The sequence below is a fragment of the Rhamphochromis longiceps genome, linkage group LG7, assembly GCF_057381845.1.
Source record: "Rhamphochromis longiceps isolate RC_006_pf linkage group LG7, R_longiceps_female_GT1.1, whole genome shotgun sequence".
Taxonomy (NCBI): Eukaryota; Metazoa; Chordata; class Actinopteri; order Cichliformes; family Cichlidae; genus Rhamphochromis; species Rhamphochromis longiceps.
Window position 1 is genome coordinate 10,503,848 of NC_140563.1, and position 21,240 is coordinate 10,525,087.

Consider the following 21,240-nt stretch of genomic DNA (forward strand, 5'->3'; position numbering starts at 1 on the left):
CATTTTGCAATTGTGCAAAATTAATTGTGCAACAGGTGAGTAACATATTCTGTATTTTTTGTTTAAAAAAAAAAAAGCATCTTAGCTCGGCAGATGTTCACCAATCTGCATCTACAAATTGTGGAACAATTTCATAATAATTGTCCTTAATGTAAGATGTTCAATAACTCATTATCTTCAGTGCATCAAAAGATTCATAGAATCCAGAAAAATCTTGTTGGGCAAGGCAAAAGGCCAAAAATAAGTATTGATTGCTCATGATCTTTGGGCCATCAGGTAGCTCTGCATTAACAGACAAATATGATTCTATAATGGAAATCACTGCTTGAGAACACTTCCGGAAATCACTGCAAACATAATCCAGAAACACACGTCTTCTCTGGGTCAAGGCTCATTTATACTGGACTGAGAAAATGTGGAAATCACCATTTGTGGTTAGATTGTTTTAAATTTGAAATTATTTTTTAGGATAACATTGGTCAAATATTTCTCACACCAGAAAACCAAAAATACAAATAAGACCCAGGACTGGTGAGCAGCTATTGAGTCCATTATCACCTCTCCCAAAAAATTCCAGCACATGGTCTCCTTTGCTCACAATTACAAGCTGCTGTTAAATGAAATGGGGACATCACCCTGTCCCAAGTTTTTTGGAGATATGTTGATCCCATCAAATTCAAAATGATCTTATGTGAAACACATCACCACTGTGATGTAGAATGATCTCCTGCATCTGGCGTTGCACAAAACTCAAAGGTGCTCTATTGGATTTAGATCTGGTAACTGTGGAGGCCAAATGAGTATGTTGAACTCACTGTCATGATAAAGAAAACAGTGACATCTGATGTGGCCTTCTGCTACTGCAGCTTATCTGTTCTAAGCTGTGACATGTTGTGCATTCAGAGGTGCTCGTCTACGTATCTTGGTTTTAACAAGTAGTTATTTGAGTTACTCTCATTATCCTATCAGGTCAAAGTAGTCTGGCCATTCTTCTCTGACATCAACAAGGCATTTCCCCACAAAGCACTGCCTCTGTGGGGAAATGTAAACCTCGAGGATGGTTGTGTGTGAACCAGCCCAGTCCGTCAGGTACCAACAACCACGCCACATTCAAAGTCACTTAGATCTCTTTTCTTTATTCTAATGCTCAGTTTGAACTTCAGCAGGTCATCTTAACAATAGGATCCCCTAACAAAGTGGTTGATGAGTGCATATTTCTTCACGAGTTACATTTTTGTTTGCCAGTTCCATTTTTTATGGATGCCCCATAGTGTTAATGACGATTTGACATAGCTTTTACTAAGGCCGTATTAGAAACAACTTGAATTTTTGGTGACAATCCCATTAAAATAGAAGCAAGTGCACCAGATCTATATAACTGGACATCTGTGAAATGTCTTCATATTTTAATAATGACTGTTTGTGCAAGCTTGTATACATATGTTTACAGATGTTTTAAATGTCTCTTTGTATTCCTCTTTTCAGTCTGCAAAGCATGCAAAAGTACCTTGAGTCTAAATAGTATTGAACAAATACATTTGACTTAACCTTAAGTCAAATGTATTTATTGCTTAATTTTTCAGCAGCTTTTTAATAAGATAATCAAACTGAGTCAGATTATACATAAATACATCATGATTTATTTGAAGTACATGGACAGTCCACACCACAACCCAAACAGAATATGGCAAATTCAAATTTCAACTGATCAGTAGTTCTCTTCATTATATAATTTCAAATAAAAAAAAAAAACAACAAAAACATGAGAAGGTAATGATTGTACATGAAAAGAATAAACCATCTGTGTAAACATCTGTGGGATATGGAAAGGCAAATCATAGCTTTCCTGAAGATGAACTATACCACAGGTATCAACGAAATATTGGACGATACGCAAACTGAAGAGAGAAAAATAGCAAAACAGGACATCTTAAATAGGTCTTTGTCTTACCCTGAGCTCTTCTATCAATTTTTTCCTGAAATAAATTAGAATCAGACAGCTATCAGGAAGTGTCAGCCACACACCTGCTTCACAGTCTTTAACTGGACAGCTCCATCGTACCAAGCTTTAAGGCCACCAGGTTAGTGTGACTCGTTTGAGCATGGCTCTGATGTTATGTCTATATGTGTGTGCACATACAAACAGTTGGTGTTCCAGGTATCAAAGCTTATAAAGGGGATAGTTAGATAGGGGTCACAAAGTGGGAAAAGTCTCTTGAAGGTCTGATTTCTCCCCTCAGCCCCCTTCACGGTTCTTCCACTCTAGCTCCACACCAATGTTTTGGAATGAGCCGAATTTAGCTGCACATTTTCATAGTTATCTCCATTTCTCTAAAATGAAAACGAAAAGAGAATTATTTTGCAACACTATATAGTTTGTTTGTTTGTTTTTTTACCACTGTGGAACTTTGTGGTTTTAAAAGTATAGTGATACTGTGTCTCTCACCTTGGATGCTATGGCTTTGAGTTTTCCAAGTAGAGAAGGTTTTGTGTATACAACTTCATCCTCCATGTCTGCCTCATTCTCCCCCTCCATCACAGCACAGCTGTCAGCCACTGGCATTTCACATTCCTTATTAGCAGACATCACCAGCCGGGAGTACTTATACTCCAACCTTGCACAGAGACAAGTGACAGAATCAATACTGCAGAAATTTACAAGAAGAAGAAGAAGACGAAGAATCTTCACATAAATACTGTGATGTTACAGAGACAGAATGGCAAGAGATGGGATTTGGTAATAATGGAGAAGAAGAGACAAAGTTAAGGAAAGAAAACAAAACATGTGAAGCTAAAATCTTACAGCAGTGATGAGGAAGAAGGGGAGAAGGGGAGAATATTAAGGGGAATTAAGGGGAAAATGAGAAAACATGTAATTAAATAATGATGTGAGAAGTTAAAGAACAAGAGGCTAAAGATACCGTTTGTTCTTCTTCCAGAAATAGCAGGTCAGGGAAACGAGCAACACTGCAGTGAAAGCTCCCAGTCCTGCACCAAGCTGGATCCAGAACTCAATGCCCTCACAGGTCTGTGTTTTCTTAGCAGGCAAGGGCACACCACCCATGCACAGCTTTGGTTCATTCCACACATACAGCAAGTCCTAAGGGTGGATATACACACATGAATGGGACAGCGCATACACTAGTAAGTGTAAATATGAAATTTGAAGTGTTCAATAGGTTTGTCTTCATTCCAGCAACCTGCATTTTAAGTGAAACAAAGACTGTTATAGTGCTGACTTTAAGCTTTGTGGGATTTTTCTACATACATGGATATTTTGGATGCTAACAACCTTTAGGCTTGTTACCATGAACGGTTGTGGAATTATAACCCGTTTGGTTGCTTGGCTGGCTATAAAATTGGATAAGAATTTTAAAATCGGAGGTGAATATAAACCACTTCAAATGAAAGCTGCAGTACACAGTCTGTTTTAATTCACATTAAACATGCCTTTAAGAAAAATCCAGTACTCATAGACAAGTATATGTCCACACACACACCTGATTTCCTCCCTTGCAGACTCCCTCTATCTGATGGTAGTCTCTTTCTGTGCATGTAGGACAAGCCCCTGAGCTCTCCCATAAGAATTGAAAGGTGCAACCATCACACGTTCCAGCAGGACACTGACTGAAATAGCCAAAGGCACAATTTGTTCAGTAAGCTGGACCACAGCACAGAACAGTGACAAACACATGAAAATTAGAGAGACGTTGATGAGAAAGACCTGGGTACTGAGAGCTCCCCCGTAGTGCTCTTGTCTGGGTTACAGCGAAGTGTCACCACCACGCTCCGACCCGACTCGCAAGATGAAGTTGTCTCCAAAGACCTTACACCAAAAAGCACAGAAAGCAAGAAGCTTAAAGCAGTGATTTTTTTTCCCACTCTATAAATAATGCCTGTAATGATAGGCACCTGTAGTAAAAGTTGACATCAGGAACTTTCTTGGAGGTCTTGGGAAACAGATCTGGTGTTACACTTATTCCTTCAAGGTTGTTATCCACAGTTGTCCCTGTTAATATTTATAGAAATGTATTACTTAATAATATGTCTACTTTTAATTTGTCTTTAATCTTTTCTATGACAGGAGTTTAACATTTAAAGACAAGCAAAAAAGACCTTTTATATTATACGAGTAATGATCCCCACAAAAAAGGACCTTTTACTTATTATCACATATTATTTTATTCTTTTAAAATAAAAATAGAGGCATAAAAAAGTAAACCTAAATTCAATTCTCTTCACTGCCACCGTCTGTGTTTGATGCTCACTAACCAACAAATGTGTCAGCCAGGTTAATGGACTGCGAGGAGAGGGCTGTGTGGAATCCTCGTCCACTAGCTGGGATTATTGTTGATTGACAGATGAAGGTCGTGATGGCATTGGGCCCTTCCTTTTCTCTCTGGGAGTCAGTGATGGATAGGTCTGTTACATTGTCTGTACATACTGCCAACTGACCCTTAAAGAAAAAGAGAAAATTGCAATGACATTCAATTTGTGCACAACACATTTAAAATTGCAGGATTTTCTGCGCATTTTCATCTTTGCACACCTTTCCTCCACAGATACTGATATTGAAGTGATGGAAGTACTTGGTTCCTTTTGAGGTAAAGCTTGGGCCATTCATCAGTGACCCCACTGGCCCAAGTGAGCTGAAGTCAAAAGTCAGAGTGGCATTGCCTTCTGTGTAGGTGAAGTGACAGTCACTATAGCATAAGCTGTGCTCCTGGAAAACAAATACACAGGTATCTGGTGTACCGCCTTACTGATAACAAGAATTTTCTTAAATTCTTTCTCAATCATAGCAACAAACCTTGTCACTTTTGCTGGAAGGTCCACAGGATTTGCAGGCATCAGGGCCTGGTGCAGCGTGAGGCATCAGGTATGTGTTAGGTGGACACTCTGTGCACTGGCTCGTACTTGCGTCTATGTAATGCCCAGGTGGGCACGGCACACACGCAGAGCTGGACGGTTGTGCACCGAGGGCACAAACCCGACAGCTAGAGGACACTCCGTCCACCGCGTTACTCACAGTGATGGAGTAGATTCGCGCCACATCTTTGACATACTGTCGTACCTTAGGTAGAGAGAGATAAATACACATCAGCGAGATGACATGAAATAAAATCTCCAGTGTTGATATATTGTGCAAGACACTGAATGACACTTCAGAATTTATCTTTAGAACCAAAAAGAAGGGAGTACTTGGTGTGCCTAAAGTGGTCTGACCTCAAGAACTCAGTCATTTCAGATTTTATTAGCTATTGCACAAATTACAACACAACGACAACAACAGCAACCAAAGACAGTTTAAAACAAAAAGCAAGAAGCAAAGGTTACTGCTATTCTTTTACAGTTTTGCACTTTATGATATGTAATAAGGTTTGCAATTATATGAGATAACTAAAATATTTGAGGTAAATTAAATTAGAGTTATATATTTATATATAACTCTAATTAATAATATATAAATATATTTATAATTTTAAAGGACACCCTAGCCCACACGTCAGTGATCGATTTTGTAACTGTATCATCAGATCTGCAGCTGTATGTGCTAGACACTTGGGTGAAGAGAGGTGCTGAGCTGACAGCTGATCACCACCTGGTGGTGAGTTGGCTCAGGTGGGACTGTGGGATCTTCCATAGAGGAAGCAGAGTCTGGGGAGGAGGGGGGCGAGTCATCTATCACCAGGGGTGGGGTCACCCCTGGTGATAGATGACTCTATCACCACCAACTCTTTGGTGGGATAGCCCCTGGAGTGGATGAGGTTCCTAAAGGCTCTGGGTGTTGTACAAAGACTGAACTTTGGACACAGGAGCAACAATGCGGTTTTTGTCCCGGTCGCTGAACACTGGACCACCTCTTTACCCTTTTGAGGATATTTGGGGGTGCATTGGGAGGTTGCCCAACCAATCTACATGTGTTTTGTGGACTTGGAGAAAGCATCTGACCATGTGCCTCGGAGAGTTCTGTGGGAGGTGTTTCAGGAGTATGGGGTGTCTGGCCCGTTGCTTTGAGCCAGTTGATCCTTTTGCAACCATTGCAAGAGCTTGGTCTGCATAGCCTGTAATAAGTCAGGCTTCCCAGTGGGTGTTGGACTCTACCAGGGAAAAAGTAACTGAGGAAAACAAAGACATGTTCTTATTAGGAGACTTTAATATCAATTGGTCAGCTCCTTCTTGTCCTTTAAGGAAAAAGATAAGTTCATCAGCGTCGGCTTGTTGCCTGTCTCAGATGATCACCATTCCCACCCGGGTCACGGTCAACGCAGGAGGTCATAGGTCATCATCATGTATTGATCTCATATATATATATATATATATATATATATATATATATATATATATATATATATATATATATAAATAAATGTTCCTGAGCATTGCTCTAATATTGTTTCTATTCCAGTTGGCTATAGTGACCATAATCTTGTAGGTTTGACCAAGAAAATGAAACCACTGAAAACTGCACAAGATTATTTTTCATAGATCATACAAAAATTTCAATGCAGATAAGTATATTAATGACGTAAAAGAAATTCACTGGACTGACATCTGCCTCGAGAGTGACCCTGATATGGCATTATCTATGTTTATTGAAAACTTTTGCTACCTGGCTGACAAACATGCCCCCTTAAAAAGATTTACTGTTAAAAAGAACTACGCACCTTGGTTAGATAATGAACTTAAGGTTGCAATGTCAGAAAGGGATATAGCAAAAGCAAAAGCACATAAGTCTGTCAGTCCACAAGAGTGGGCACGATATCGCGAGTTAAGAAATCAAGTAACTAAATTGAATAGGCGCAAGAAGAAAGAATATTATCAACTTAAGCTCAAGGAGGCCAATAAGGACAGCAAAAAGGTGTGGAAAGTTTTAAATAATATAATGGGTAGAGATCTTGCTCCGGTGATGTCTCACATCTACACAGGTGGTACGTTTATAAGTAAAGCTAAGGACATAGCCAATTATTTTGCGAATTATTACAGCAATAAAATAACAAATTTAAAATCTAATATGAGCAGAGGCGATCCCACCTTATCACGTCGTCTTATACAGGATGTTATCATGAATAATAAGCAATGCCAATTTAAGTTTGAGGCAGTGAATGCGGAGATGGTAGAGCGCTTATTGATATCACTTCCTGACGATACATCCTCCGGCTCTGATAACATAGACAGTAAACTGCTCAAAGTTGCAGCCAAGTTTGTGTCCCTTCCTATATGTCACATATTTAATAGATCTTTGGCATGCAGCTTATTTCCATTGCAGTGGAAAGAATCGAAAATAATTCCCATTCCTAAAAACAAGAATGACGTTTTTAATGGTGTCAATAGCAGACCTATTAGTCTACTCCCTGTTCTAAGTAAAATTATGGAGAGGATTGTCTATGAACAAATTCAACATTACCTAACAGAAAATCAGTTACTCACTCAGTTTCAACATGCCTACAAACCTGGTTATTCCACCAGTTCAGCTCTCATTCACATGACAGATAACTGGTACAAATATCTAGATAATGGGAATTTGGCCGGGGTGGTATTTTTGGATTTTAGTGCTGCATTTGATTTGATAAATCATGATCTTTTGATAGATAAACTAAAATGTTATGGATTTTCACCAGCTGCTTTGTGCTGGATGGAAAGTTATTTGTCTGGAAGAAGGCAAAAGGTTTATTATAATGGTTATTTCTCGGAGGGCTGTGAAATGAACTGTGGTCTACCCCAAGGCAGCTGCCTCGGTCCACTTCTCTACTCAGTCTTTACAAATGATTTGCCGTATGTCCTGGATAAATCTCATCTTGTAATGTATGCTGATGATTCCACCATGTTTTATTCAGCCAGTAGCCACTCTGAATTGACAAGCGTATTACAACTAGATTTGCTGAACGTGTTTGATTGGATAAGTAAAAACAACATGATTTTAAACGTGTCTAAATCCAAATCCATGTTAATAGGAAGTAGAGGACGCTTAGTCAACAGCCCACAACTAAATCTTTCCATAGCTGGATTGGTATTAGAACAGGTCACCCAGATTAAATTACTTGGTGTTACCATAAACCACCACCTTTCATGGTCTCAGCACATCAACTCTGTTATTAAGAAAATGGGACAGGGCACAGCTATAGCTAGGAAATGCTCTTTTTATATCACTTCTTCAATTATGAAAGATGTCATTAATGCACTAGTATTATCTCATCTAGAGTACTGCTCAATCATTTGGTCAGCAGCTAATAAGACAGATCTGAACAGACTTCAGTTAGTCCAAAATAGGGCGGCCAGATTAGTGTTAAGGTGTTCATATTATACAAGTATTGATAAAATGCACGATAAACTTTCTTGGCTTTCTGTACAAGCTAAATTATACTATGGATTACTTGTATTTTTAAAGAAAGCAATACTGGTAAACACACCACACTTTTTTTATGCTCAGTTGCAGTATCCAGATGAAATACATAATCATGCTACACGATTCTCAACTACCGTAACCACAATTTAGTAACTCCTCGAGTTAAAAGTAACTTTTTGAAAAACTCTGTTATATTTAGAGCATCTTTTCAGTGGAATAAGTTCCCTTATGCAATTAGAGAATTGGCTTCTATTCATAATTTTAAAAATCACCTAAAAGCCTATTTAGGCAGTTTTTAATTTATTTGTAAAAATTGTAGAGGGTAATGTCACTTGTAATGGAAATTGTGTATTTTGTTTGAGTGTTTTGTTTTGGTTTTTTTGCTTTTTTATATAATTTTTAATATTCACATGTTTACATTTTCAGAATTGTAAAACCTTATTGTGGATCTAAGAGCCAAATTATGTGGACAATTTGCATCCAACTCATTGTGTAACATTTTATTTGGTGGTATTTGATGGTTTGGGCCCCAGGAAGACTAGCAACCACTGTTGTGGAAGCTAATGGGGTTCCTTATAAATAAACAAATAAATAAACCAGGGTTGCCGTTTGTTACAGATTCAATTTATAATTTAAATGGGCAGAATTTCTAGGCCAAGTGACAGAAAGCTTCAACTTGGGTGGTCTCAGAATCTCATCTCTGCCTTTCGCAGATGTGGCTCCATTGACTTCATCAGGCGGTGGCCTCCAGCAGCAGGATGAGAATCACCACCTCCAAGTCTGAGGCCATGGTCCTCAGCCAGAAAAGGGTGCCATGTCCATACTAAACCAGGTTAGGGACGAGTTCCTGCCCCAAGTGGAGTGCCTTGGGTCAGTATCTTGGGGTCTTGTTCACAAGCGAGGGAAGAGGGGAGTAGGAGATTGACAGACAGATTGGTGCTGCAGCGCCAGTGATGCGAATGCTGTACCGGTCTGTTGTAGTGAAGAGAGACCTGCACTTAAAAGCTAAGCTCTCAATTTCCCGGTCTACGTCCCTACCCTCAGCTATGCTCACGACCTTTGAGTAGTGACCAAAAAACGAGATCGTGGATACAAGTGACGGAAATGGGCCTCCTCTGAAGTGTGGCTGGCCTCTCCCTTGGAGATAAAGTGAGGAGTTTGGCCATCTGGGAGAGGCTCAGAGTAGAGCTGCTACTCCTCCACATCGAAAGGAGCCAATTGAGGTGATCTGACAAGGATGCCTGCTGGGGTCTCCAGGGTGATGTGTTCCAGGCATAACCCACTGGGAGGATGCTGCGTTGCAGACCCAGGCCAAGCTTGAGAGATTATATCTCTCATTTGGCCTGGGAACACCTTTGTGTTCCCCCAGACAAGCTGGAGGAGGTGGCCAGGGAGAGGGAGGTCTGTCTGGGTGTCTCTACTTAGGTTGCTGCCCTAATGACCCAGCCCCGGATAAGTGGAAGGAAATGGATGGATTGGGTGGAAAGTATTAATGAACATCGTTCACTGACAGCTTTGAAGTGAATGTAGTTTAAATTAGTTCATATCTGTGTGTAATTGTGTACTTCTACTCACATCTGAAGCTTGGTTAGTCCTCTGGAAGGCCCATGTGTAGGAAACTGAAGCATTCTTTGTCATGATGTGTGTGTAGGTTTGCCTTGTTTTGTTTTTCTCCCAAGACTCCACTATTTTTGTACTCTTCCTGTTTACATCCTAAAAGATTCATTAGACAAATTTCTGGTTTGAAAATCTATGGCAACATTTTTCAGAGCAGCAATCATGTCAGTAACTCTTCTCACCATCATGAAGTAGAGCTCACAGTCAGCTGTGCAAGAAGTTTCAAATTCAAATGTAATGCGACCAAATTCTTCCCCTGAATGACTCGACACTGAAGTAGGAAGCCTGATGGCAAATAAACAGAAGAAGGGAATTAGTCACAGCTGAAAGAAATAGCTCAGTGGCAAAAGTGATGGAGGCTAAAAAACTCAAAGCTACTATCCTTACTTGAATCCAGGAACATGGAGGTTGAGGATGAGGTAATCATTATCAGAGCTTCCGGCTCCAGCCTGGATGTGATTACCTGCAACCTCCCAACCTGAAAATAAATAAATAAATAAATAAATAAATAAATAACTGATCAAGCACACACATCCATACATATGCAATAATACTAAGTGCAATAATCCTTTCTGTCATCGTTGTATTTTTACTCAGTTGTATATAGTATTTGTATTCTATTTTTATCTTATTGTATATTTATTTTATTTTATTCTACTGTATATAGTATTTTATTTTATTCTATTCTGTACAGTTGTGTACTGTATTTATTCTTATTGTATTCTAATTTTTGCCTCATAACTTTTGCACTGTCCACTTCCTGCTGTGACAAAACAAATTTCCCAGTGTTGCGGTTAGTGTCGTGTGGGTGTTGCGGTTAGTGCGTGTTGCTAATGGTAGCCAAATATTTGCCATGCTTTTTGATTCACTTCATTGGAGTCATCACACAATACAGTGACAAAATAGACCAGAATTGAGGGAAAGAGCAAAAGTGGGCATGTCTTGCCATAAACACCTACCATTCATACTGTCACACTTGGAATTGCCGACATTAAAACAGGAAGTCTTCATGTTAGAAGGAAGAACATTCCACCATTTGTACTCATAACCCAAGGTGGGCTCAGAGCCTGCAGGACACTGCTGACATGCTGGGGACAAACAGTGAAAAACACAATTGGGAAACCGCATGAAACAAAAGGTAAGTGGAAGACAAATGAGGACTGTAAGATAGAAAGTTTTCAGTACGTTTCATGCCATCGGAAAAGGTCCCAGGTGGACATGGTGAGCATGTGGCCGTGTCATTGTTATAGAAACCAGGGTTACAGGGGGGGCAGGGCTCTCGTTCTCCACTTGGAGGCAATGTCACAGCTCCAGTCACATTCTCAAGACAGATCTTAGGTTCAACCCACTTAAATATGACCTGTGTCTGAAATCAGATAAAAAAAAAGGTGTGAGTTGGAATAAAAAGGACAAACTGTGATTATAGAGCGAGTCTCAACAGGCTCTTTAGTAAAGAGGTAGCCTCTTTTCTCTCACCTTGCGCTCTTGGTCACAAGCTGTGTGGATCTGGAAATAATCCTTCATGGAACAGGGAGGTCTGTCCTTACATGAGCCAGATCCCTCAGCTAGGAAAAGTGGGGATACATTATATTAATATTAGCATAGGAGATATAAAGCAAATATAATTATTTAAAAACAGGAGCAATTTTAAGCAGAATCGATCCCCCCCACCCCCATTTCCTTTTATATGGATACAACACTAGCAAAGCAACAGTCGCAAAATATGTACTAAATAAAATATGTTTATTCCCTGGATGATCTAGCTAGGAAAGAGGACTAGGGCCACTGGGGAAAAAAAGTGGGCATGTGATTTTTTTCTTCTTTTCCAGAAGTCTGAGACAAAAGAAAGAATTCTGAGGTTAAGCTCAGAATTTTGACTTTTTCCTTAGAATTATTTTTTTTCAGAATTCTGGAAAAAAAGAAAAAGAAAACTTTTTTTCCCCCCCGGTGGCCCTAATCCTCTACCGTATCTAGCTGTATCCAGTGACTTTTAAATTACTTTACTAAACAGAAAATTAATTAAATGCATTATATGATTCTTTATCAAGGCAGAGTGTGCCTCAGTAAAAACTGTGGAATTGTCTGTTCTTTCATCTTAAAACTTAAATTTCATTAGATGGTTAAACAGTCTGAACAACTCGTTTGAAGTACAAAGAAGAGTTGTATTGCCATATCAGCTGGTTTTGCCTTTTGGTCTTCATAAAACACATCACCTAGTACAGCTCAAATAAAAAATATTAAAAAATAACATCAAAATACATATCGGTCAACAGTGCATCTACAAGAAATGGCCAATCATTGTCCCAGGCAAGGAGTAGGTTGTGTCATATTTAGTTCATAATCCAAAGGAGTGCAACTTATTGGCAGTCCTTAATACTGTATTTATCCTGAGATGTGCCTATTTAATATGGTACAGGCCAATTTTAAAAATAAGTGAATACATTTTTTTAAATCACTTGAGTAGAAAGATCCAACTAAATACATTTTCAAAAAGTATGTTAACATTATGTAGCAGTATGTAAAAGTATGTTACAAGATACATCATACAAATAAAATAACCACAGTACTTTAACTGAAAAGTCCTCGTTCAAACCCCCTGGGGGAAAAAAAAAAAAAATCTAAACTTCTAGTTCAAGATTCTAGTGCATTGGCTGCCTTCCTATCATATTACATATGTTAGCAAATATACTAACATAATGATCAAGCATTACTTTTGCTGCCCCAGTTGCCAAAACCTGCTATTCCCTTGCGATCACGCGGGCTCACTGTGTTTCTTTTTCTGAAGTTTGACAACTGTGACATAAAAATAGGACAAGCTCTATCTATATCCTTTAGATGTGCTTCTCTAAAAAGCAGTGATAGCAATTAGGATTCAAAACAGATTTGAAATGGCAAATCTAGCTTTTTATTCATACCTGCATACTGAGTGCTGGTGTTACAGGGAGTGCAGGAACTGGCACCATGGCCAGAATAGGTGTCCCGAGGACAGGGTTCACATGAGGAGGAGCCAGGGACTCGACTGAAAGATCCCGGCTTACACGGAAAACACTCTGATGTGTAGGCAACACCTGAGCGGAGCAGAAAAGATAGAAAGAAGACGTAACTGTTTGATCTATTTTGTTGTCATTTTTTATAAAGAGAAAAAGAAAAAAGCAAAAGTAACCACCAACCCTCAATATGAATATTTTTTAGCAGTGCAGGATTCACCACTTTTTTTCCCATCGTAACACCACCAGTCCTCCAGTAAAGGATGTTGGTGCCAGATTTCAGGTTCACCTAGAATACACATATCAATGCATCATCAGCTTGGGATTAAATATTAATAATTAATATAATATTCTATCTGAAAATTAAGAAAGGTCATTATATGCGATCAGCTTAATTGCAGCAGCTAAGCTGTAACTCTATAGCCATCTAACCATGAAGTATAAAGCTTAACAGCACAAGTTCAGAAAACATAAACTGCAAAGTATGCAGGACAACAGTAACTTTATACAGATTGTTTTGTTTTCATGGCATATAATGCCACGTAAGTAAATTCATATATTTTTTTTCTTATTAAGGAATTAAAATAGCAGAACAATTTTCTTGAACCAAACAAATCTAATCTAACCTGCGAGAAGAAGCAAGGAGCAGTACCACCACTAGAAACCTATCTCAAGAAGATCCATATATTACATTTAATTGTACATTTTAATTCACAATGCAGAAACCAAAATATGTACGTGCAGAAGCTCATTTACAGCATGAGTGGAAAATTACTGGAGACAATATAAAATGATGCCAGCTCCTTTCTGTGTACACGCTTCCTGCTTCTATCCGCTCTGTGGATGTTACACAATACATTTGATTTGGGAGAACGAGGCTAAAAACCTGCCCTTTCTGTCTACTTGTCGTCGTGCTCTGTGAGACATTTACCGTATGAGTTGCCCATTCGCCATGCTTGGTGAGCTTGAGCCACTTCTTGTCATCAGACTGATCCATTTCTTGACACTGGTCATTCTGGATCTAAACACACACAAGCAGATCAAAACCTCCCCCCTTTTTTTTCACACTAATTTTCAGTTACAACATTGTGCATGGTTTATATGTTCATGCATACACACCGCATCACTACACTGATAAGTGGACAGGGGAAAATACAAAAAAAAGTACTAGAATTAACTGTAAGAAAACTATGTAACTATGCTTTAGCTTGAGCACAATCTATAGTACTTTTTAATTAGCTCTTGCAGGCTTCTTACAAATAAAATAGCATTGATAGATGTATATACAAGCAATAATAATAGAATAGAATAGAATAGAATAGAATAGAATAGAATAGAATAATCCATTTAATTGTCCCACAAGGGGAAATTTGGTTGCCAAAAAGACACATATACAAACAAACAGTACACAGGACACAGAACAGAAACATACACAATTTTTCTTACATATTTACATTAAGGACAATGGTTACTATATACAGAGAGTACTGTACAGTTACAGTGGGGCAAAAAAGTATTTAGTCAGCCACCGATTGTGCAAGTTCCCCCACTTAAAATGATGACAGAGGTCAGTAATTTGCACCAGAAGTACACTTCAACTGTGAGAGACAGAAGGTGAAAAAAAAAAAAAATCCATGAATCCACATGGTAGGATTTGTAAAGAATTTATTCGTAAATCAGGGTGGAAAATAAGTATTTGGTCACCTCAAACAAGGAAAATCTCTGGCTCTCACAGACCTGTAACGTCTTCTGTAAGAAGCTTTTCTGTCCCCCACTCGTTACCTGTATGAATGGCACCTGTTTGAACTCATCATCTGTATAAAAGACACCTGTCCACAGCCTCAAACAGTCAGACTCCAAACTCCGCCATGGCCAAGACCAAAGAGCTTTCGAAGGACACCAGGAAAAGTATTGTAGACCTGCACCAGACTGGGAAGAGTGAATCTACAATAGGCAAGCAGCTTGGTGTGAAAAAATCAACTGTGGGAGCAATCATCAGAAAATGGAAGACATACAAGACCACTGATAATCTCCCTCGATCTGGGGCTCCACGCAAGATCTCATCCCGTGGGGTCAAAATGATCATGAGAACGGTGAGCAAAGATCCCAGAACCACACGGGGGGACCTGGTGAATGACCTGCAGAGAGCTGGGACCAAAGTAACAAAGGTCACCATCAGTAACACACTACAACGGCAGGGAATCACATCCCGCAGTGCCAGACGTGTTCCGCTGCTGAAGCCAGTGCATGTCCAGGCCCGTCTGAAGTTTGCCAGAGAGCACATGGATGATACAGCAGAGGATTGGGAGAATGTCATGTGGTCAGATGAAACCAAAGTAGAACTTTTTGGTATAAACTCAACTCGTCGTGTTTGGAGGAAGAAGAATACTGAGTTGCATCCCAAGAACACCATACCTACTGTGAAGCATGGGGGTGGAAACATCATGCTATGGGGCTGTTTTTCTGCCAAGGGGACAGGACGACTGATCCGTGTTAAGGACAGAATGAATGGGGCCATGTATCGTGAGATTTTGAGCCAAAACCTCCTTCCATCAGTGAGAACTTTGAAGATGAAACGAGGCTGGGTCTTCCAACATGACAATGATCCAAAACACACCGCCCGGGCAACAAAGGAGTGGCACCGTAAGAAGCATTTGAAAGTCCTGGAGTGGCCTAGCCAGTCTCCAGACCTCAACCCCATAGAAAATCTGTGGCGGGAATTGAAAGTCCGTGTTGCTCGGCGACAGCCCCAAAACATCACTGCTCTCGAGAAGATCTGCATGGAGGAATGGGCCAAAATACCAGCTACTGTGTGTGCAAACCTGGTAAAGACCTATAGTAAACGTTTGACCTCTGTTATTGCCAACAAAGGTTATGTTACAAAGTATTGAGTTGTATTTTTGTTATTGACCAAATACTTATTTTCCACCCTAATTTATGAATAAATTCTTTACAAATCCTACCATGTGGATTCATGGATTTTTTTTTTTTCACATTCTGTCTCTCACAGTTGAAGTGTACCTCTGGTGCAAATTACTGACCTCTGTCATCATTTTAAGCGGGGGAACTTGCACAATCGGTGGCTGACTAAATACTTTTTTGCCCCACTGTACAGTTAATAATGAAGTGATGGCAGATGTTTCCACTGAAAGGCAACGAATACTCACAAAGAACTCAAATAGCAGGTTACTGTCAGGATACTGGTAGTCAAAGCTAACTGAGCCTTGTTTCTTCAGATGCACAGCATAGATGAGAGAGACTGTGCATTCATCCCTGTTGGACTCCAGATAGTTTCCCTGAGGAGCCCAGGAAGAGCTACAAGAAAAAAAATAAATAAATCCAGCATAGTATTTTTTACCAACTTTTTCCCTTTTTTAAATGTCTTACTCAATTACCTGTTACAGGTGAGGCTGTTATAACCGGGTAGGCTGTTCTCCAGGGAGGTTGCTAGGCTACTAAATCCAATAGGCATGTAATCCCATTGGTCGAAGCGGATACCGCTACCGAGGGAGTAGCTTCCTGCTGCACACTGAGTGCACTCCTGAGCTGACATCTCCAGGAACTCTCCAGCCTTACACGAGAAGGCTAGTGGACACAGTGAAAGAAAGAAAACAGTTTTTGAATTTACCAACCTTCTTCACATTCTACAGCAAAAAGCATGGTCGCATCAGCCATTACATGTAATGTAACCCCAGTGATTGACAAACTTCATTCTTACATCTGTTACAAAGCGTCTTTGTACTTGTTTTCCCCTCACTGAGCCATTGTGTCTCTGCATTTCTCCAGAACAGGTATGAGGACAGTTCTTCCTCATACCTGTTCTCGTCTAATGGCATTGTGATGCTTCTCTATGCTAAATGTGAGAGCATGCAACTGCTTCAAGGCTAGATTTAAAAATAGTTTGCTCTGGCAGGCACTTTGATAGTTACACATAACAACTGGTGACAGATAAGCTCATTAAGTGGGCGGTGTGCTCCATTTCAATACAGTGAATGACACTGAAATATCATATGCGAGTTAGAATTAGATGACGAACCTATGAGAACACAAGTGTATATAAATAGTGGTCTGAGGAGGAAGAAGGAAACAAAAAATTGTTTAAAATAACAAAAGGTGAGAAACAGTGCTGATATGGAAAGCATTTTGTTAGTTCAGTCTTCAGTGCATTCCAGTTCACAGCACTATTATTATTAAAATAATAAATAAACTTTTTCCAAACAATTTATGCATACATAACACATGTAGGTTTGAAAACAGTAAAAGAAAAGAAAGCATCCATGAACCCTATTGTTGGATTCGATCCATTAGTGAGGTGGTGTTGAATAAAAGCACTGGGCAAACCTGTACAGGTGAATGATAAAGACCAAACTTGTATGACCAGCAACATGAGCATTCCGTCATGTAATGAAACGGTGTCATCTTGGCTCCATTATGATAAGAGTGTCAAACAAAAACTACAAAAAGAAAAAAGTAACACCCTCTATGACTCACTTTTTTACTTAAGAAAAAAAAAATACATTAGCATCGACTGGAAAGGTTAGTTACATGGCCCAATAAAAAGCACCAAATGAGCTTGAGTTAACATCCTCAAGGACACATGTTTGTCAGTGAGCACCTGTGCATTCTTGGAGCTACACTAACATCTCCCTGTCCTTTCACTTCACATTAAACAACCACTAACCTTCATCAACACGTGCCATCAATTATGTGCCTTGTTTCGTAGCAAGCACAGAAAGATATTACGTAACATTGTTTTTGTGCCAAGGTTATTGGCCTGTAGCTTCACTCTATGGTTGGTCGACGTCCAAACACACTCAGTCAGGTTGTGGTGGTGAAAGTTCCAGCTACTGATAAGAAGGTGACATACACACATCAGCTTCAGTCATTTTCCACACGCACACTTAACTCACTGCATTCTGTGCCTCGCACTGGCGCTGGTAGTCCAGTACAGGCCCCAGGGTGCTGTGGGATGGCCACTCTCCACCGAGATCCTGTGCTGTCACACTCCGTGTACTCAAAGTAGTAATCAGTCTGCCAGGGAGACACACAAAACATAAGAAGTCAGTCAACATAGCAGGCTTGGACATAAAACCTGACTAAACATAGGCCAGAGGCAGGTCAGCAAACATCTCCACCCAAACTAAAGCACAGAATCATCTCTTCCAGATAAGAATCACCAGCAAATCAGAGCAGACTGCTTGCTACTAACAATGAATTCCTACAGAATCCAGCTGCTATTGGCTGAAAAACATGAGTGCCAGTCACAGTGTAATCTCTAAAGCTAAAACCATTCTTCTGCCCCTGGTCACAACAAACCATCTCCATGGCGATAGGAGTAGGGGAGATGGCAGCAGTGGGCTGCTGGTGAAAGAGGCTGAGTCATTTTACCAGCAGCTTTTAACATTTCAAGTAGGCTCACTTAGACATTCGATTATTGCATGTAATTGTTTTAATCTGTGGCCCATGAGTGAAAAGCACTGGCCCAGTGTTCTTGATTCCACTTCTCCTCATCTTGTGTCTACAGAGGCGGGTGGCCTAATTTCTGACAGTTTACATAATGCTATTCCTTGAGCCAAACCAGATTTTGACACCCCGGCACATACAGGCTGTTGTGTGTGGAGTGATTTTTTTTCCCTGGTTTTAAGTGGGTCTAAGGTTAGAGCTCAGAGACGCTTTCCGATAAAGGTCACAAGAAATGAGGCTAAATCAAGCATATTAATACACAAACTGTTTTTACTGCTGTAGTGATACAAAAAATAAATACAGGATTGTGAACTGTGCAACACTAAACCCTCGTTATCTCTTGTGACTCCCATAAGTGCTGTGGTCAATCACTGATGTGGCAGCTGTTCAATATTCATCTCACACCATGATTCAGCAAAGTCCTCTTCGGAATAAATTTCTTTCAGCGTAAACATCAGCTCTGGTAAATCTCACCCTCCCCAGAAGAGCTAAAGCTGCACAATGATTTAACCACCATATAGGAACAAACTGGAGGCCCGCAGTAATCTCTTTGTCAGTGTGAAAAAAGAGAATGACTTAGAGGAATGTTGCTCCTCTATCTTGGGACACCTCTGTGTGTGTGTGTGTGTGTGTGTGTGTGTGTGTGTGTGTGTGTGTGTGTGTGTGTGTGTGTGTGTGTGTGTTGTGCTGCCAGCCTAGTGTCAGAACGTGTTGAGCTGTGCCAGACCAAAGGGAAGGAAAAGCCAGTTCATGCAGGAAACTGATAACTTAATAGCACAGACTGGTGAAGTTCAACAAACACCAGACCTGAACAGTGATTCATACTCCTCCATGTTGTTCGCGTTATTTAAACAGAAAGCAGTGCTGAGGTGTGCGTCTTCACACATGCTGCAAATTATAAAGTGGGACTCCAAACCTACACCGTAAATCGACCCGGAAATGTGACATCAATGTTTAATCGTGTTTACTGTTCGATCACTAGATTAATAACTCGCTCAAGCGTGCGCAGACACAGCAGCCTTTCGCCTTTTCTTTCTTTTCTGTATAAACAGTCAGTTATTTTGATATAGCGATAAACAGCTCAGACTGATTGACTGTAGCCTCACCTCAGTACACTGCTTCTGTCCTTTCGCCCCGTCCATCAGCTGGAGCGCGCAGAGGATGAGAGCGCAACGACCGACGAGCCAAGCTGAGGTCTGCATTGTAGATCATCGAAGGTGGCGGGGGGGACACAAACACACAAAAACAACCGAAATCCAGGAGAAAAACGGAACGTATCATGAACCCGAACCCGGCTTGACACCTGCTTATATCGCTTCTTGCTTCCCAGGCTTTCCACCTGCAATTACGCTGCGCGCTCCAGGGATGCCTCATCAGATTCAAGCAGTGTAGGATAAAAAAAAAATGGGTTTCCGGTTAAGGTTTTCAAAATAAAGATTTGCGCGTACGGTTGATGATTTGTGATGGTAGTGTTTAGTGAAATGCATCATTTTGTATGATGTCATTTTTGTGATATGGATGTGTTTAGGAACGCATAAATGTTCACTGCAGAAGTTAAGCCCCCAGTTTTCCTTTAATTTGAAGGCGAAGTAATGCTGCCTTCTGTTGCTGTCGTTGTATTTTCTTTCTTTTGCACATCTTTGATTCATGCTTTTAACCTCCTGGTCCTCCTGAAGTGTTGCTTACATAAAAAAAAATAAATAAATAAAGAATTTTTTTTAAAAATTAAAAAACAAGCTGGCTATCATAAAAATATTTAAATATACAAAATATAGCGAAATGTTTAGTAGCATATTAATTATAATACTGGTGGCTAAAGGAAAACGAGCAGCAATTTTTTGGGCACACAACATTTTGAAAGGATTTTTTCATGAATTTGCGAGCATTAAACACTAGTGACAGTCATGCACACAACTGACCACCAGAGGGAAACAAAGCTCTGCAACATTACTGTGGGGACGGCTCTGGTTAGCTGTGTTACGTTATCTACAGCCTGTGCAATAACAATCAAATTTATATTTTTTTATTTTGTGTCTGAAGTGAGATATTTATGGAGATAAATGTTCGGCGTGCAACTCTGAAAGTCTAACATAGTAAGTGTAGCACTTGCAGCTGATGTGTCTGACGTGGAAAAACTGGTTTGTGCTCATTTTTTTGGTTTTGAACACATGTAGAGTTTGTCAGACTCGGGTTACTACTGAAGGTCTAACAGATAGAAGATTTCTAAAGCTTCCAAATAATATCAACCTGAAAATGAAATGGATATAATTTGGTTGCATGTTTTTAATCTTGGCTATAAAGTCCCTCTAAGCCTGTATGTTTCTGTTTACATCCTTACACAAAAAAGCTCATGCATGTTTCATAATAACACCCTGGCTCAATTTGTCAGGGTGTGCATTACACCCATAGCACCAAACCGCATTAAAAAACACGGAAGAGCAGCCTGACAGAACAACTCTGTGCCTGTAGGTGTAACAGAAATGCAATGCGTCTCTTTTTTTTCTTTTTTTTCTTTTTTTTGAACAGTTTTCTTATTAACTTTCTATTTAATGGACAGAAATTTGAAATTAGTTTAATCATCTAAGCAAAGCATTGTGTTTAAAATAAAAAACGTGTGTAAAATTTTTATGACCTTCATTGACTAGTTATCAGACATTAATCTTTCTTTGGAATTGGTAAACATATCGGTGACATAATAGTTTAATTGTTGTGTCTGGTGTTTCTCCTACAGTCAGCAGTGCAACCGACTTAGGACCAAAATGCCACCAAGAACTTGAAACTTAGAAATGACCCATCTTTCCCATGAGACTGAACCTGTCCCCCCAA

General features: G+C 39.8%; 1 protein-coding gene across 2 annotated transcripts; it reads right to left on the minus strand.

Moving 5' to 3' along the window:
- Positions 1–1,610: 1,610 nt before the first annotated feature.
- On the minus strand, positions 1,611–19,787 carry elapor2a (endosome-lysosome associated apoptosis and autophagy regulator family member 2a). 2 transcript variants are annotated; one of them, XM_085412076.1, is made up of 22 exons: positions 19,521–19,787; positions 17,862–17,982; positions 16,347–16,536; positions 16,119–16,266; positions 13,883–13,972; positions 13,135–13,240; positions 12,880–13,032; positions 11,441–11,529; positions 11,150–11,330; positions 10,924–11,052; positions 10,352–10,442; positions 10,147–10,249; positions 9,923–10,060; positions 4,811–5,074; positions 4,550–4,723; positions 4,273–4,456; positions 3,913–4,009; positions 3,725–3,826; positions 3,501–3,627; positions 2,922–3,100; positions 2,447–2,615; positions 1,611–2,331 (listed from the first exon to the last, which is right to left on the minus strand). In XM_085412076.1, exons 1-22 carry the CDS (start codon positions 19,614–19,616, stop codon positions 2,263–2,265), a joined length of 3,000 nt encoding a protein of 999 aa, XP_085268202.1. In that variant the 5' UTR covers positions 19,617–19,787; the 3' UTR covers positions 1,611–2,262. The 2 variants fall into 2 exon arrangements, with proteins under 2 accessions (XP_085268202.1, XP_085268203.1); XM_085412077.1 differs by lacking the exon at positions 19,521–19,787 and adding an exon at positions 18,161–18,195.
- Between the last annotated feature and the right edge of the window lie 1,453 nt (positions 19,788–21,240).